This window comes from Vipera ursinii, assembly GCF_947247035.1.
Source record: "Vipera ursinii genome assembly, chromosome: 9".
In the NCBI taxonomy this organism is placed as follows: Eukaryota; Metazoa; Chordata; class Lepidosauria; order Squamata; family Viperidae; genus Vipera; species Vipera ursinii.
Window position 1 is genome coordinate 20,674,458 of NC_139523.1, and position 18,383 is coordinate 20,692,840.

The following is an 18,383-nucleotide window of genomic DNA, read 5'->3' on the forward strand; positions in this document are numbered from 1 at the left end:
CGTTTTATCTGTCCTTCAGGAGGGTCAGCTAAGACAGCTCCCACAAGGCTTAAAAGTTGCCAAGGCTGGATAATAATAATAATAATAATAAATAATAATAATAATAATAATAATAATAATAATAATAATAATAATAATAATAATAAACCTTTATTGTCAAAGTACAACATGTGTACATTGAGATTAGCTGAGCCTCCCCCCCCCCCGTGCTCTCTCCCCCCAACACACAGTGACAACAAACCCTCCATCCTACCACACCATGTGAACCAACTACACCACACACCGGCCTCCCAAGTCAATTCTGCATAAGATTATGTCCCATTTAAAAGCCTAACAGCCCACGTATAAAAGCTATTTTTCAGCCTGTTGGTACGGCTGGCTATATTCCTATATCTCCTACCAGATGGTAGGAGAGTAAAGAGATACCGTCCAGGGTGTGAGTCATCCTTGATCTATAGACTCCTAAAATTCTTGTACCGTATCTATAAACTTTTACGGGGCAAAACAATGCCAGGGCAGAACATTTTTTTTTACCAAGGACTAACTCACAAGAATCTGGGGGGGGGGGGGCGGCTCCCATGGAAATTTATGAAATTTGACATGCAGGGGCCCACATAAATCCAAGAGAAGAATGAGCCAATTTCTCCAAGTTGGGTGAAAATCCATGTTGTTGCCCCTTTATGTTTGTCTGTGGCTGGTTCAAGACAAGCAGGCGAATCCTACGCCTGCGCTCCCGCGCACGTCTAATAAACAGCTTTCGCCCATCCTTTCTCTCCCGGATCACAAACCATGGCTTATCAGTTACACCAGGGGTCTTCAAACTTGGCCCTTTTATGACTTGTGGACTTCCACTCCCAGAATTCCTCAGCCAGGGATGCTGGCTGAGGAATTCTGGGAGTGGAAGTCCCCAAGTCATAAAAGGGCCAAGTCTGAAGACCCCTGAGTTACACCGTCTGGGGTCCGAAGCACCCGTCGGCCGGCCCGAGGTGGACAAACAAGCCTCGGTCGGTCCCACAACAGGGGCAGCCGCCCCCCGCCCCTCCCCCCTCCCCGTTCTCTCCTCGCTCCGCTTTCCTGGAATCAACTCGACCGATGCCGGCGAGGATCGGTGAGCGCGATCCCCAGCGGAGGAGCCCCTCGACGGAGCGGTCTTCCCTGTTGCGGGACCTCCCCATCGTCTGCCCGGTGGGGTCGGCGGGCCACGGGACCAGGCAAGAAGGCGAGGGCGGCGGAGAGCAACCGACCGCCCGGGCAACGCCAACGCCTCGAGGGCGCTCGGACTCGCCAGGCGGCGGCGGCGGTTAGGATGAAGCCGCGCCGGGGAGGGGGGGAGAGTTGCGGACGGTCCCGGACTCGAGGCACCCGACAGCCGCGGTTGCCAGCCAGCCAGCCAGCCAAGCGAGACATTTGGCACGCAGGCAGGCAGGCAGCAACAGCAGTAGAGGCGCAGCAAGCCGGGCAGGAAGAGGAAAGGAAAAACAACAACGAACAAACCACAAACACACACACACACACACAAAAAAAACCACAACGCAAAACAAAACAAAAACCCACAACGCAACAGCCTCCGCCCCCCGCCCACCCCGCCCCTGACGATTCTCTCTCTGCGCACTGGCCGAGCCGAGTTCTTGAACCGGTTTCGCTGGTTTGGCGATTAACTTCTCCGCCTCTCCAGCCCCGCGGGCCAGACAGACGCCTCTGCTCCCGAGCGAAGAGCGCCGAGAGCTTTTGCAGGCAGGAGGACTCCGACGGCCTTGCTCGCCCGACTTGCTTGGCCCTCGCCCAGGCCAGCCTTTGCAGCGGCAGCAGCAGCAGCGGCGGCCAGACGACCCCCACCCACCCACCCACCCACCCCCGAGCCCTGCAGGCGACCGTCTGCGTTTTCTGCTCGTTTCAGCCCGAGCGCCCAAGCCGAGGAGGAAAGCCAGCCGTCGGAGCGCCATGGCGCAGTTGGATCTTCGCGGCTGGCTCCTAGCCGTGGCCTTAAGCGCGACCCTCCGCTTTTGTCAAGCAGGTGAGTCAGATCGCGGGACACCCTTTCCCACCCCCCACCCCCCCCCCGAGAAAAAAGCAGAAAGGCAGGCAGGCTGGGTGGGGTCAGCGGGTCGTGTGAACCCAGCCGACGGGGACGGTCACAGAAGCTGCGTTAAGGAGTGAAGCCCTGCCTGGATCGACAAATGGTGTGGATAAGAATATCGGTCCAAACTCTTGCACAGGTCCTGAAAAAGTCACCTAGGAGAAGATAAGCAACTTCAGGTTCCTTTTGGAGAGTTTTCGGACCTCAAGCTCTCTGCAAGTCACAGGTCAGGAATTATTCCAGGGGGGAAAAACATCTGGACGCTGCGGGTTTCCTATAAACTACGTCCGTTGGATTAGCAAGGGCAGCATCTCCGCCAAGCTTAGATAAGGCCAGCTTAATGCCTCAGACCCAGATTTGAGTTTCTTATCATCTTGGGTTCTTACTATCTTGGCATGAGTTCGTCTTTCGCTAAGCCATAAACCACAATGCAGAAACGACTGGGTTCACACGCGCAGCGAAACCGAGTAAGCCACTTTTATTTATGAAACATTATCTAAATCCTAGTGCAGTCCAGGTGCGGGAACCAAATAGGTGGGAAGTCCTTTCTCGGATTCTTTGGATGACTTTTAAGCCAGTCTTAATCGCTCAGCTCAGCCTACTTCTAAGGCTTTGAGTCATTGTGTGCCATCAAGTTGTTTTTGACTCCTAGGGACCACATAGATCTCCATGACAATCTCAACCCTTACCTGATGTTTCAGGTATTCCAACAAGACACTTCTATAACCAGGGCTGTTCTCCACCCCCACGCCCTTGTTGCTGGTCATCCGTGTCTCTCATTTTTCCAGCATTAGGCCCTTTTCCCAAAAGCTGGATCTTCACACCCTGTATCCATAATGCAGGCAGTCCTCGACTTACGATAACCACTGGGCCCAAACTTTTATGTGGCTAAGTGAGGAATTTGTTAAGTGAGTTTAGCCCCCGTTTGATGACTTTTCTTGCTGTATTTGTTAAGCGAGGCACTGCAATTATTAAATTAGTGACACGGTGGTTAAGTCAATCTGGCTTTCCCCGCTGATTTGGCTTGGCAGAAGTTTGCAAAAGGGGATCGCGTGACCCCGGGACACTGTGACCGTCATAAATGTGAGTCAGTCGTCGAACATCCAATTGTCAGTTCCGTGACCATGGGGATGCTGCAGGGGTCGTAAGTGTGACAAATGGTCATAAGTCACTTTTTTTCACTGCTGTTGTAATTTTGAACGGCCACTAGGTGGACTGTTGTAAATTGAGGACTACCTGTAGAGTAATTTGAGCCTGGTCATTTTGCCCTGAGTAGAGATGGGAAGGTCTGGGGAAAAAATTGGAAAAGTTTGGAAAATAAAATGTTTTTTTTTGTTTTGTTCTGTTTTCCTTTTTCCCCCAAAGCTGTCTGGGAAAAAAGGGGGAGAAAAACAATCCCCCCCCTAATTTTTCAAGTTTTTTTTTCTAGCCTTGAGTGAGAACTCTTGAGTTGATTTCCTCAATGATCTGCTGGTTTTCTTGACCACCCATGGCTTTCTCAGAGGTCCTCCTCCAACACCAGAGTTCAAAGGGTCAATACTATTCCCTATCCTGCTTCTTCCGAGTCCAACTTTCACTTTTGTAAAGCGTCCCAAGGCCTACCACGGCTTGCACAATTCTGACCTTTCTACATACAGACAAGCAAAGATTGCGTAAACTGGTCCAAGTTGCAGAAAGGCAGAGAATACTGCATAAATGACAAATAACCCACAAGGTTAAAACGGGGGTAGGCAAAATGGGATGCGACTGCAGGGCAAAACATTTTTTTTTCTGCTGGGTTTATATTATATTTATATTTATTATATTTTTATACCGCCCTTCTCCCGAAGGACTCAGGGCGGTGTACAGGGCGATAAATATAAAAAGGAAATACAAAAGTTAAAAAACAATTAAATATGATGCCCAGATTTAAAACAGTAATTAAAAGACATATTAAAACCCCAACCCTAACCCATCAAACCAGGTCAGATTGCTCGAATAAATAGGTTTTTAGATCGCGCCGGAAGGAGCGAAGGTCGGGGCCCATCCGGAGCTCAACCGGCAAGCGGTTCCACAGGTCTGGCGCGCCCACAGAGAACACCCTCCCCCTGGGGACCACCAGTCGACATTCTCTGATCGGAGGCACCCTGGGGAGGCCTTCTCTGTGGGAGCGCACAAAAAAACTGCTCATCAAACTACCTCCATTTGGTGGTAGGACAGAACGGTTTTGTGCAGAGGAAGCTCCGCCTTTAGTCGCTGGAAGAGGTGAGGCAGGTCAGGAGAAAACATGTATATATGGTTGGACATGTGTAATCCTGGCCTCAAGGATTTCCTCTTTTTTCTTTTTTTAACGTTTAGTTAATGTTTAGTTGAATGTTGACATTTCTGAAAGGAGGAACTTTTCTTGACTTGGAGATGGGGGGGAGGGGAGCTGGGGGATTTTTTTTTCCCCTCCATGCTTCAAACGGCTCCGGAGCAGAGCTGACGGGGACATGTTTGTGAAAACAGCTATCTATCTATCTACATTTATCTGTCTGTCTGTCATTCTATCTTTCTATATCTATGTCTATCTGTCCATCTGTCTGTCTGTCTCTATCTCTATCTATCTCTATCTATCTGTCTATATCTATATCTATCTATCTCTCTAGCTATCTACATCTATTTGTCTGTCTATCAATCTATCTTTCTATATCTATATGTCTGTCTATCTATCTATCTATCTATCTATCTATCTATCTATCTACCTATCTACATCTATTTATCTGTATCAATCTATCTTTCTATAACTGTCTGTCTGTCTATCTATCTATCTATCTATCTATCTATCTATCTATCTATCTATCTATCTATTTAATAATATCTATTGCTAAGCACATTGATTTGTGCTTCTTAGATTGTAAGCCGCCCTGAGTCTTCGGAGAAGGGCGGGATATAAATGGGATTAAAAAATAATAATGATAGATTTAGATGGGACCTTGGAGGTCTTCTAGTCCAACCCCCTGCTCAGGCAGGGAACCCTATATAATTTCAAACAAATGGCTGTCCAGTCTCTTCTTAAAAGCTTCCAGTGTAGGAGCACTCACAGCTTCTGGAGGCAGGTTGTTCCACTGATGAATTGTTCTAACTGATGAATTGTTCTAACAGATCTATCTGTCATCTATCTATTTTGCTTGCTGCTCATCTTGCTACAGAATAACAAAGTTGGAAGGGACCTTGGAGGTCTTCTAGTCCAACCCCCTGCTCAAGCAGAAAACCCTATAGCATTTCAGACAAATGGTTGTCCAATCTCTTCTTAGAATCCTCCAGTGATGGAGCACTGGATTGTTCTAATTTTCAGGAAATTTCTCCTTGGTTCCAGGTTGCTTCTCTCCTTGATTAGTTTCCATCCATTGCGTCTTGTCCTGCCTTTGAGTGCTTTGGAGAATAGCTTGACTCCCTCTTCTTTGGGGCAGCCCCTGAGATATTGGAACACTGCTATCATGTCACCCCCTAGTCCTTCTCTTCGTTAAACTAGACATGCCCAATTCCAGTTTTAGCCTCTTCTCTGGGCCCTCTTTCTAGAGTCTCAACATCTTTTTCATATCGTGGCAACTAGAATATTCCAAGTGTGGCCTTACCAAGGCATTATAAAGTGATATCAACACTTCACATGATCTTGAAGCTTCGGAGCAATTCCGGGCAGCTTACAGCACTAAAAGCAATAAAACCATAAAAGATAAATGTTTTTTTCTCCTTCATGGGTCATTGCCTTGTGGTGGCAAAGCTGCTTGTGCAGCTCAAAGAAGCAATGAGCTAAGCCATGCAGGGCCACCCTGGATGGACAGGTCACTTGTGACAAAACATGGTCTACTGGAGTAGAAAAAGGCAACACAGTTCAGTATCTTTGACGAGAAAACCCCACGGGGTACCCAAAACCTTTTTTTTAAAAAAAGGTCTTTTGCTTGATCTTGAAGTTCATTTGGATTAAAGGTGCAGATTTGTGAGATCTTTGTGAAGAAAACATTTAGCAGGATAAATAGAGGGGGGGGGGGAGAGAGACCGAGGCTATTACTACGAAGTAAACAGTTGTGAATTATCTCCAGCAAAGCCTCCCGAATTTCAGTTTTGTCTGCAACTTTTGCTTGGTTGCGCTGAATGTCAAGGCAAGATTAAAAGCATGTATCCTTGAATTATATTAGCTTGGTGGTTGGTTAGATTGATAGCCTGTCTTTGGTTAGCACCTGAAGGCAGTAGTATTTGCAGCAGGGGTCAAAATTGGCAAGCTCAGGGCTGCAATTTTGTAGAATTTGAGCGTTCCTTCATTTCCCCCCCCCCATAACCTGGGATGTTGGCTGGGCTAAGAGAGTGTAATTGGCCCAGAGTCAGCTTCTAAAATGGGAAGATAACCCAAATCAGGGTTTCTCTGATTTGTCACTCCCGAGACCAATCATTCTGAGCCATCATGGTGCAACACTCAATATACAATTGCCTAATTGTCTTATTGTCAGAGACAAGCCAGACCAAGAAGAAAGCGGTTTTAGAGTAGCCAGTTTCTCCTGACCTCAAATCTCAGTTTTTAAATTTGGAGACACAGATGCTTCTCTATAGGGCTGTTACAAAGGGTAGAATAGGATACGTTCTGTTAATTTGCGCTGCTGAGTAATAATAATAAAAAAGAGAGAATTTGGGACCAAGGGGATGTTTGAAGTTTTTGTTTCACAATCTTCTTGCTAATCTATTGGGTAGTAGCAAGAGGTGCATTGATGGATGGATGGATTGATTGATGATGTGCCATCAAGTCCGTGTTAAACTCTTAGCCAACACACACAGGCAGTCCTCAGTTTATAACAGCGGTTGGCACCAGAATTGCCTTAGCAAGTCAGTTGTTAAGTGATTCGTAGCCTATTTTATGATGTTTTTGCCCCAGTTGTCAGGCAAATCTCTCTAGTTCTTAAGTGGGTCATACTGTCATGAAGCGAATCTAGCTGACCCAGTTGACTTTGCTTGTCTGAAGCTGGCTGGGAAAGTTGCCCAGGGTGACCTCACGACCCTCCACAACGCTGCAATTGTCGTAAATACCTGCCAGTTGCTAAGCGCCCAAATTTTGATCAAGGGACCCTGGGGATGCTGCAACCGTTGTAAGTGCAAGGACCTGTCGTAAGTCACTTTTGTCAGGGCTGTTGTAACTTCGGTGGCCACTCAATGAAGCATTGTAAGTCGAGGACAACCTGTAGGTGGATTTTTCTCCATGATAAAATCGCCTCTAAGCTGGTCTTTCAGGTCTGTCCAACTCTGTCCCCATTGCCATCCTCTGTGCCCATCCATCTATCTAGCTGCTGGCTTTCTTCTTCTTCTCTTCCGTCTTGTCTCCCCTCTTCCCTTCTACTTTTCCAGCATTCGAAGTTTCTCTGCCGAGCAGGGTCTTCCCATCATGTGTCTGAAATGTGATATTTTGAGCCTAATTATTCATGCTTCCAGGAAGGACTCTGGATGGATTTGTTCAATGATCTTGGGCTTTGCTTTCCTGACTGTGCCTGGTCTCCCTAGAAGGGAATATTTGTAGCTCAGGGTTGGAATGAGGGGTCCTTGGTGTTCTCTGAGCGTGGTGGTTTTCCTTGCAGACATTTCATTACCCAACTATCACGTGAAGTACTAATACCACTTTACAACGCCTTGGTAAGGCCAAACCTGGAATACTGCATCCAGTTTTGGTCACCACGATGTAAAAAAGATGTCGAGACTCTAGAAAGGGTAGAGAGAAGAGCAACGAAGATGATTGGGGGACTGGAGGCTAAAAGATATAGGGAACAGTTGCTGGAATTGGGTATGTGTACCATAGTTTAACGAAGAGAAGGGTGAGGGGTGACATGATAGCAATGTTCCAATCTCTCAGGGGCTGCCACAAAGAAGAGGGAGTCAAGCTATTCTCCAAAGCAGGACAAGAAGCAACGGATGGAAACTAGTTAAGGAGAGAAGCAACCTAGAACTAAGGAGAAACTTCCTGACAGTTAGAACAATTAACCACTGGAACCCCTTGCCTCCAGAAGCTGTGAGTTCTCCAACACTGGAAGTTTTTAAGAAGAGACTGGCCAGCCGTTTGTCTGAAATGGTATGGGGTTTCCTGCCTGAGCAGGGGGTTGGACTAGATGACCTCCAAGGTCCCTTCCAACTTATTATTATTATTATTATTATTATTATTATTATTATTATTATTATTATTATTATTATTATTATTATTATTATTATTAGGTAACTTCAGTGCAATGAAAAGTCTGCAAGAAAAATCACCAAGTTCAGAGAGCACCAAGGACACCCCCACCCCCACTAGCCATGTACCTTCTCTACAACTCTTTTCCATGCATCTGACAGTTCTTGACAAATTTCCTGACAGGGAGAACAATTAGTCAGTGGAACGGCTTGCCTTCAGGAGTTGTGGGTGCTCCATTACTGGAGGTTTTAAAGAAGAGATGGGACAACCATTTGTCTGCAACGATACGGGGTTGGACTAGAAAGCCTCCAAGGTCCCTCCCAACTCTTGTTATTCTGCTTCTGGGTTGAGCTGGTAGGTGGGAAGTAAGGAGCAGGACTCCAAGTTGGAGAAAGGGAAGAAAACCACATGATTAGGAATTTTAATCTGCAGGTGGGAGGGAAATAGTGGGATGGGGGAACTCTCCTAGTCGGGGCTTTTTTTGTCATAGAACGCCCAGAACAGAGTTCCAGCACCTTTTTTGGATGGAACCTTGTAGGGTAGGCAAGGTGGGTTGTATGACATGTGTGAGTTCCGGCACCTTTTTCTGTTTTTTTCTTTTTTTACAAAAAAAGCACTGCTCCTAGTTAAAAATGAAACAGGGACAAAAAAAAAGAAAAGGCTCTGGGAGAACCTAGTCCTCTCCTTCCAACTTTATAATGCAGGGTTCCCCACCATCCATCTGAGAGACCAGGAGGGCCCCATCCTTGAGGGCAACAATGTGACTCTGGAATGCCTGATGAGTGACGGGGACAATGTGTCGGACTTCACCTTCCAAAAATATAGCAAGGTAGGTTATGGAGGAATTTGCTTTTGCCATCTAAGAAGCAAGCCTCTGTTTAGAATTAAGAATGGAATGGAATGGAATGGAATGGAATGGAATGGAATGGAATGGAATGGAATGGAATGGAATAGAATAGAATAGAATAGAATAGAATAGAATAGAATAGAATAGAATAGAATAGAATAGAAAGAATAGAATAGAATAGAATAGAATAGAATAGAATAGAATAGAATAGAATAGAATAGAATAGAATAGAATAATGGAGTGGAGTAGAGTAGAGTAGAATAGAATAGAATAGAATAGAGGAGTGGAATGGAATGGAATGGAATAGGATAGGATAGGATAGGATAGGATAGGATAGGATAGGATAGGATAGGATAGGATAGGATAGGATAGAATAATGGAATGGAATGGAATGGAATGGAATGGAATGGAATGGAATGGAATGAATTTGTCTCAGCGCAGAAGCTCTCAATGTACATATAAAGTGACAGAGTAATAATCATAATGCAATATCAATAAGATTTAGCTTTACATTAGGGGTGTCCAATCTTGGCAACTTTAAAACTTGTGGACTTCAACTCCCAGAGTTCCCCAGCCATGAACAGTGAGCTTCTGCTAATTAAGGCTCATGAACAACGTTGTTCTTTCTCCCTTCTCCAGTGGCTCCGTTCTTGGATTTCTTTGGATCAAACTCACGACTTGCGTTGCTGGTTTTATGATGTCGCTGTGCATCACGACAAAGGGCGCCTCCTGCTGACCATTAATGACATCCAATCTTGGCATGCTGGACCTTACCGCTGTGCCGGCCTGAATGACACTGACAACACCACCATCTCGGACAAACTGGACTTGCAGATGGAGTGTATGTGTGTGGGGGGGTGTTGGCATCCCCCTCTAGCCACCAGAGGGCAGTAGATAAACGGGAGATGAGGACTAGGAGATTGTGTTACCCATTCCTCCTTAGACTATGCTCCGCAGTTCAGTTCACCGTCTGCATATCCCTGGGATCTGCAGTAGAGTGTTTAGCTGAAGAAGAAGAAGACCGAGAATGGAAAGAGAGGGATTTGAAATACAAAGCACATTTATGAGTGGTGGGGGGAAAAATATTCTTGCTGGCACAGTTGATCTCAGCCAGCACGGCTCCATTAACAGGACAGAATTAGAAGCAGAAGCAACTGACGTGGAGCCGTGCTGGGTCTTTACAGGATGATATATGCAGGCAGGGGGGGGAATAGATGGAAAAACTCTTTCTGAGCCCCAGCAACTGAGATGCTGAACCCCACCAGGCTGGCGTTTCGAATTAAGAAGGGGCGGGGATGCTGGGAAGGGAGGAAGGCTGACTTTCCGTGTCTTCTACCCTTCCTCAGATCTGCACAACGTCTTTGTCAGCCATTCCAACTCCTGGTGTGGTACCGTAGGAGACTCTGTGACGGTCCTTGAAGGTGACAACCTGCAACTTCAGTGTTCAGCTGATGCCTCTCAGGCACCCCAATACGAGTGGATTCGAGAGGTAAGGGACCAGGAACAAGACTTCAGCACAGAACAGAACAGGAGAACGGGAGGGACCTTGGAGGTCTTCTAGTCTGACCCTCTGCTCAGGCAGGATACCGTATATCATTTTGGACCAACAATTATCCCATCTCTTCTTAAAAACCTCCAGTGTTGGAGCGCCCACAGCTTCTGGAGGCAAGCCGTTCCACTGATTAATGGTTCTAACTGGCAGGAATTTTCTCCTTAGTTCCAGGTTGCTTCTCTCCTTGATTAGTTTCCATCCGTTGCTTCTTATCCTGCCTTCAGGGGCTTCGGAGAATAGCCAAAGGTTGCGAGAGAGAAGTTTTTTAAACCTAGTTCTTCTGCTCCAGGTGTTCCTGTGGTCAACAGTGCTATTCAAAAGGCAACTGGGGCCTGTTTCTTCAAAACCTTTCACTTCTCATTCCAGAAGCTTCTTCAGTTCTGGCTAAATGGTGGAGAATGGAAGGATTTGTGATCTTTGCACTCTGAAGATTGGTTGTTAGCACTCTCCCCACCATTCAATCAGAACTGAAGAAGCTTCTGGAATGAGAAGCGAACAGTGTTCCAGGAAAAAAAACCCAGGAAAGTCCAGTTGCCTTTTGAACAGCACCTTTGGGACAACCATGACCTAGACCAGGGGTAGGGAACCGTGGTTCTTTTATGACTTGAGGACTTCAACACCCAGAATTCCTGAACAAGCCATGCTGACTCAGGAATTCTGGGAGTTGAAGTCCACAAGTCATAAAGGAGCCAAGGTTCCCTAATCCCGACCAAGATGATTGAGAATCTCCATAAACACGATCCCAAATCATTTTCTCAGATGTCAGAAAACTGATAAGAGTTTCATAGCTTCATTGTGTAAATCAAAAGTTTTCTGTTAATGGCTTTTCCCCCCTGCCTATAACAGGGAGATGACTGGATCCTGCCCTCAAATTCCTTAACTCTCTCCAGGATTACCCAGGAGCAAGCAGGGATCTATACTTGCCAGGCCCACCATCCAACTTTGCCTCAGTTGACCAAGAGAAAATCAGTCCACTTGCTCGTGGAGAACCCCAAGCGCAGCTTTAGTCTTGGTGAGAAGCCTGAATTTGGACATCTAATATGAAGTCTGGTTTGATATCTTCCATATTTGTTGGGAAAACGTCCAAGAAAAGAGCCCACCAGGGGTTGAGATCCATCATCTTTAACCAGCAACATCTGAGCTTCTCCCCACTGCAGTGACCCCTGGACCCAAGGCCAAGCCCATTTTTCTTTTCCTGCTACCCCAAACAACAATATTTACAGGCCAGGCCCGCGCGTGATTCCCTAGAAATTAAATCACTACTGTTTAATAGGAGTTACTTGCAGACGCCTTTCTGTTGGGATTAAGATCTTAGGTGGGTTTCCACAAGAGAGTCAGCCAAAATATGTTCAGCTAAGACTAGCTCGCGGTATGGACACAACCACGGTGGTTTGTAAAACATAGACCGTGGCCTGGTAAGTAGGCCATGATGCCAACTTCTTGTGGTTTGCTCAGATTATGATTAAGCGATGACCTAGCACGATATAGGAACCAGGCTGTTGGCTTGGATCTAGATTTCATCAGGCACGTCTTGTTCCTTTTGCTGAAAGTTGAAAGAGTCACAAAACATGTCCCCTCACTAGGACTGTTTTTAGGGGTGATTAAGGCTTGCCTCAGATTGACCTTTTCAAATTGATCAGAGTCCCTCAGCCAACATACTTAATTTGTGCATAACCTTTTAAAAATAGCGGTAGTGTTACAAAGAATATAAACGCCTCTTAGGATCACATGTAGATCACATATAGACAGTGGTAGGATTCAGCCGGTTCGCACCAGTTCGGCAGAACCGGTAGCTAATTTTTTGTTGCCCAGGCCCAGAATGGACTTCCGGAAGTGGCATCCACACAGAGAACCGGTTGTTCACCTATTTGAATCCCACCACTGCATGTAGACCTCTTAGGATCACATGTAGATCACATGTAGACCACGACCAGCTGTAATCTGAGGTCATGTACCGGTCCAGTATCTGATTTTTTTTTAATATAAAGGATGCTGCACTTCAATGGTTAGATAGCCTAGACATTGGTACTTGAACATAGGTCTTTTTAACATTTACATTTTATTAATGTTTCACTAATTTAAGTGAAATGACAATATATATTGCTAGTCCATGTAGGATAAAGGTAAAAGAGTCCCTGCAGATTTTACTCTGCTAGTCGGTGCTGACTGTAGTGGGTGCTGCTCATCCCCATTTCAAGGCCATTGAGCCATTTCATGTGGTCATGTGACCAGCATGACGGCAGGGAGCGCTATTACCTTCCCACAGAAGTGGTACCTATTTATCTATTCACATTTGCATGCTTTTGAACTGCCAGGTTGGCAAGAACTGGGACAAGGACAGGAGCTCACCCCGTCACGTGATGCTCGGGTCTCAAACCTGGGTCTGCCGGCTTTGCAGCCAACAAGCCCAGCTTCTGAGCCACCGTGCTGTTCCCGTATATGAAGTGGCATATACTAAATGAATAAATAAACCTATTAGGCTCCAGACTCTCCATGTAACCTGGCCCATCTTTTGCGGGAGAAACTTAAAAGAAAGCCACCCTCTGAAACCAGCCCTGCCTAATTTGAAGGCTTGCTGGTGCAACTCCTCTTCTAACGACAGCGTAGCTACCGTCTCCCTGTGCATGATCCCGTGGCCTGGCTGACTGCCTCTCTCTGCCCTTCTGACGGGGGCAGACGGGTGGAGGGCACCGGGGCTGGTTGCCATTTTGTGGTTGACCCTTTGTCTTCTCCAGATTCCGTGCTGTCCCTCAGCACCCCAATGCTGGCCTTGGCGGTGGCTCTGCCAGCCGTTCTCTTGCTGCTGCTGATCTTGGTCTTCGCCTTCCTCATTCCGCGTCACCGGGCCGCAGTCCTGAAGAAAATGGCTTTGTGAGTGTCCTGTGAGATTTGGGGGCTGCGGTGGTCAGGGCCACGCCTGCTGTGGTCCCAGGCAGGGATTTGAAAACCGTTTTTTTGCCCAAAATTCGACCCCTCCCACCCAAGGACACTAGCGGTCCTGGGGGGGCGGGTCATCACAGAAAAACAGAATCTAACCCATAGACCATGGGTAGGCAACCTTGGCTCTTTTATGACTCATGGACTTCAACTCCCAGAATTCCTGAGTCAGCTGACTCAGGAATTCTGGGAGTTGAAGTCCATGAGTCATAAAAGAGCCAAGGTTGCCTACCCCTGTCATAGACTCACAGAAGATGGAATTATTTTGCGATGATTTTTCCTTGCCCAAAAGGTAGGCCCTAAAATGGATTCTTTAGGGACAGAGAATTTAGTTGCAGCCAAAACATTGTTTTTCATGGAGGGTTTTCTTTGGGTCTTCCTGCTGCTGAGTTTAACAGAGACGTACTGACCTACCTCTGGGAAGTGAGAATGCGTAAACAAGCAAGGAAGAACCGGTAACCATACTTTGCCTTGTTCCCCAGACCAGCTTAGGCCACGTCTTTCTCGGCTTGTGTCTTTATGGATCAGTGGGGAGAACCCGCTAACATTGGCCTTTCCGTTTTTTAGGGAGGAATCTGGCCAGCGCAGCCCCATCTACAAAGGCAGCCTTGACTCTGTGCCTTCCATCGGGGGAGACACCCAGCCGCTAGTGATGTGAAGCAGAAGCACCGGTTAGTGAATGTGTATAGCGTGAGCCATTTCTTCTGTAATCCTGGAAAAATCTCTTCCTTCTTGGTAGTTCTTCAGCTCAAGTACGGTAGTCCTCAACCCTTTTAAAGTTACCACAGACCTCCGTGGGGGTATTTACATACTAGTTGGAAGTTCCAGTAGCTGCCCTGTTGGGTGCTCGGAAGCCAAGCTAGTATCTACAACTATTTGCGATGTCACTCAGCCGTGTGTCTGCATTTTATGACGGGTTTTGCAAAAAAAAAAAACCACCAGCGTCAAACTATGATTAAACAATGACCTAGCATGATATAGGAACCAGGCTGTTGGCCTGGATCCAGAGTTCGCCAGCCAGAACTCACTCAGCTTGCTGAATTCGGTTTTTCTGCAAAATCAGCCCATAGCAAACCATTGGTTTACTTACCGAGCACAGCCATCGCTTTGCGGCCACAGCGGTCGCTTAACAACCGCCACAAAAAAGTTCATAAAATCAGGCTGGTCGCATATGGGTGACCTGTTTTACGACTGTCACAACTTGCAACCATGATAGGCTCCAGTACAGTGCAATCGTAAGCCAAGGACTATTTGTGTAAACAATCTCACAAAATATGTCATTTGGGGGAAAACGGGCAGACTTTTCCCCTTGATCTGTTGGTGTCTGGAGAGGAATCTGATCATTCGGTATCTACTGAGTGTTTTAAAAAATGCTCCCCTGTGGCGTTGCTTGAGGTCGATCCAACTTCATAGTTCAGGCAGTTTAAAAGAGGACAGGACTTCTCATAACAAATGCCATTTAGATGTTGTTATTGTTTTGTTTTTTTAAAAGGCTTGGGAAGCTATTCTCTCAAAATCTCCTTGAGCAGATTAGGTAAACGATGTAAAGAGCAATTTGAAGATAAAGAAAGGCTGCTTTTAAAAAATAAAATTGCTCTTCTTTACAATGCTGAGACACACACACACACAGAGAGAGAGAGAGAGAGAGAGAGAGAGAGAGAGAGAGAGAGAGAGAGAGAGAGAGACAGGAAGGCGAGGAAAGAAAACATCATCTTACAGCATGCATAAAAGTTGATGTGAGCCCTTTTGAACGTTTAATATTCCACCATAAATATGACCTAAAATGTGATCTGTTCTCCACACATCCTAAAACTAGCTTAAGGAGACGGTCTTCTGCAATAAATCAATGAATAAGAGGTTTTTTTTGTTTAATTGGGTTCCCTTTATCTTGTTTTAGGACACGTAGAAAACAGATCACGTTTTAGGCCATGTTTATGCAGGAATATTAAACATTCAGGAGGATTCACCTACTTTTAAGCACCACTGTACAAGTTGGAGCAGGGAGATGCTGTTGCTGGAGACAATTAGGGTTTCCTCTTGAAATTGTTTGGCTTTCGTATACCAATTGGCACTAAGTGGAGCAGTGTTTTTCAACCTCGGGAACTTTAAGATATGTGGACTTCAACTCCCAGAATTCCCCAGTCAGTGTGGAATTCTGGACATTGACGTCTGCGTATTTTAAAGTTGCCAAGATTGAGAATCACCGAACTGGAGGGTTGGGGGTGTGATAATTCCTTCCTTTCCGGAGAATATCGGCCCAGAGACTGTTCATGAAACATTTAAGGTCCCTCTAAATCAGATTTTTCAAACTCGGCAACTTTAAGATTCGTGAACCTCAGCACCCAGAATTCCCCAGTCAGTGGGGAAATCTGGGAGTTGAAGTCCAAGCATCTTCAAGTGGCCAAACTTTGAAAAACACTGAGTTAAAATATCCTTTGCAACAACTCCCAGCTGTGTTAACAACCTTTTTCTCCCCCCCCCCCACTTTCCGTAGGATGAAATGAAATTTCTCAAGATCCAGCTTTTTTTCCTGTATTGATTATGGACTGGCGGCAATATCCTCAGTATCAGCAACTAGTTGTTTTTTGTGTATATTTGGGGGAATTCTTATCTTGACTTTTTAGGGGGAGCTGTTTGGAATAATTGAGGGGGGGGGCAGTAAGTGATATTGGGGTTACTATGAATCTCTCCTTTCCTAGCTGCTCTTTACCTGCCATTCTGTTACCCTTTCTAGGCTAAAATACTTCTTCTTTTTTTTCCTGGGGCTCATTTGGCCAATATCTACCCTGACAAGCATTAACCTCTTTCATGTTTATACTTTCACTTTTTAACTTAAGAGTCAATGAATGAAGAATAAGGCACTGGGCCATTATGCACTTTGTTGAAAATAAACAAACATTGGCTCTTTTTACACTAGCGCTTGTTCTCCAGCAGAAAAGAAAAATTGTAAGAAAGACAGGAGCCCTATTTAAAACAAAACAATTCCTATCCAAGGCAGGAAGACGCCGATTACGAAAAGAGAAAGTTGACATTCAGGAAGCAGGAGAGGATCCCGACCGTCCAAAATGAGGAGGGTGCGGGGAGCTTAACACTGTATCAACGTCGTCGTATTTTGCTATTATTGTTTGGGGGTGTATTCTGCACCCCAGCTTCTCATTTTCATTCATGGACCTCCCTAGGTTGCTTTGCAAGAGTCTGCAAATACAGTTTTCGCCTTTTATGGAAAACGCAGCATTGGAAAACACGGAGGGATAAATGATCACTTACTATTTTAGGAGCCGCGCAAAAAAACTCTCCCCCTCTTTGACCTGTGGTGTTTAGTCCAACATCTAATCCGTTTTATGGAGGGGGGGGTTGGTTTCTTTTTAAGTTGCCCTCTTTTTAGACCCAGAACCTTCCACAGCTCTGCATCAAGACCCAGAGGGATGTTTTTGTTAGAGCTTCGGTGTCCAGTCTTAAGGTAATACGCCTTGAATTTCAGCGGTGTTTTGCTATTATTTGCATGCCAGTGCATCCAGAAGAAGGGAGGGCAGTTGATATACGGAAGACCGGGTATATATCATGCTGTCTCTGCACTATGCAGTTTAAATGTCCCCCCATCCAGCACTTCCTTTCATCAAAATAAAAAATAACAGAATCTTGCCACGGTAGCGGTTTGGAACGAGTGACATCAGGGTTTTTCACCCCCTCTTATCACCCGCCTTGTCTATGGCACCCCAAGGGGCTATAAACCAGGCAGGGCCAAAGACAGCGCAGAACAGTGTTTCCACACACACACCCAACTGCTACAGAAACCAATCATAAAAGGCCTCTGTTGGATATTCAGCCCTCATAAAAAATGCGCCGTCTCTTCCATCTCTGGGTATGTCAAAAGCTGGGCCTCTCCATCACACCAAATCAGCGGTGCTTCATTATCCGGGAGAACAAATCGGGCAACGAGGTGATTACGGTTAGGTGCTGTTCTGCACCTCCCCAGAGGCATCCCTCTCTTGGCCAAGGTACCACTTGGACTACGGTAAGCCTAGTTATCAATAGATGATCCAGCATAACTGGGATGCCTTTCAGAATTCTGTTCTTCTTAAAAAAAAATGGGCCGGGTGGCGGGGGGGCAGAGCTATTCCTTGCTTTTCAATAAATAATATAGTTAAAACAAAATGAATTCCGGTTTTAAGAAAAGTCTTATCCCCGGGAAAGTTAACATGGAATATAATAAGCAGAGCGGAGTCTCATGCACTGTTGCAGTGTTTCTTAATCCGAGCCATGTTAAAATAGGTGGACTTCAACTCCCAGAATTTCCCAGCCATTATGCATGGACTTGAACTCCCAGAATTCCCAGCCATCGTGCATGGACTTCAACTCCCAGCATTCTCTAGCCATCCTGCACGGACTCCCAGAACTCTCTAGCCAGCATTCTGGGAGTTGAAGTCCGTACCACTGAAAGTTGTTGAGCTGGAGAAACGTGGATGTATTTAGGAGTTGATAACTGCTATGATATTTCGGCTGTAAAAAGGGAATGGAGTCTCAGCTGAGGGGCTGGCTGCCACTCAAAACAGACAATCTGCAGTTTAGGGCAGCCCAGTGGTGGGATTCAGCCAGTTCACTACTTTGGCAGAACCGGTAGCTAATTTTGTTTGTTGCCCAGGCCCAGAACGGAGTTCCGGAAGCAGCATCCACACAGAGAACTGGTTAATCACCTATTTGAATCCCACCACTGGGGGATTCATTGTAAATGCGAACAGGAAGTGTTTTAGCCCAGCAGTGGAAGAGAGATCCAGAGGCTGGGTTCACACATCAGACTGAACCC

At 46.0% G+C, this 18,383-nt stretch overlaps 1 protein-coding gene across 1 annotated transcript; it reads left to right on the forward strand.

Annotated features, from left to right (window-relative positions):
• Positions 1-1,646: 1,646 nt before the first annotated feature.
• LOC310644438 (cell surface glycoprotein MUC18-like) lies at positions 1,647-17,828 on the forward strand. Its single transcript, XM_083369395.1, has 8 exons — positions 1,647-2,014; positions 8,948-9,072; positions 9,730-9,931; positions 10,437-10,579; positions 11,489-11,654; positions 13,378-13,513; positions 14,147-14,250; positions 16,074-17,828. Exons 1-7 carry the CDS (start codon positions 1,942-1,944, stop codon positions 14,235-14,237), a joined length of 936 nt encoding a protein of 311 aa, XP_083225521.1. The 5' UTR covers positions 1,647-1,941; the 3' UTR covers positions 14,238-14,250; positions 16,074-17,828.
• The last annotated feature ends 555 nt before the right edge of the window (positions 17,829-18,383 follow it).

Coding starts and splice junctions, on each gene's coding strand:
- LOC310644438 (XM_083369395.1), top strand. CDS start 1,942: ATGGCGCAGTTGGATCTTCGCGGCTGGCTCCTAGCCGTGGCCTTAAGC. Junction 9,932..10,436: donor ACTGGACTTGCAGATGGAGT/GTATGTGTGTGG, acceptor ACCCTTCCTCAG/ATCTGCACAACGTCTTTGTC. Junction 10,580..11,488: donor AATACGAGTGGATTCGAGAG/GTAAGGGACCAG, acceptor TGCCTATAACAG/GGAGATGACTGGATCCTGCC.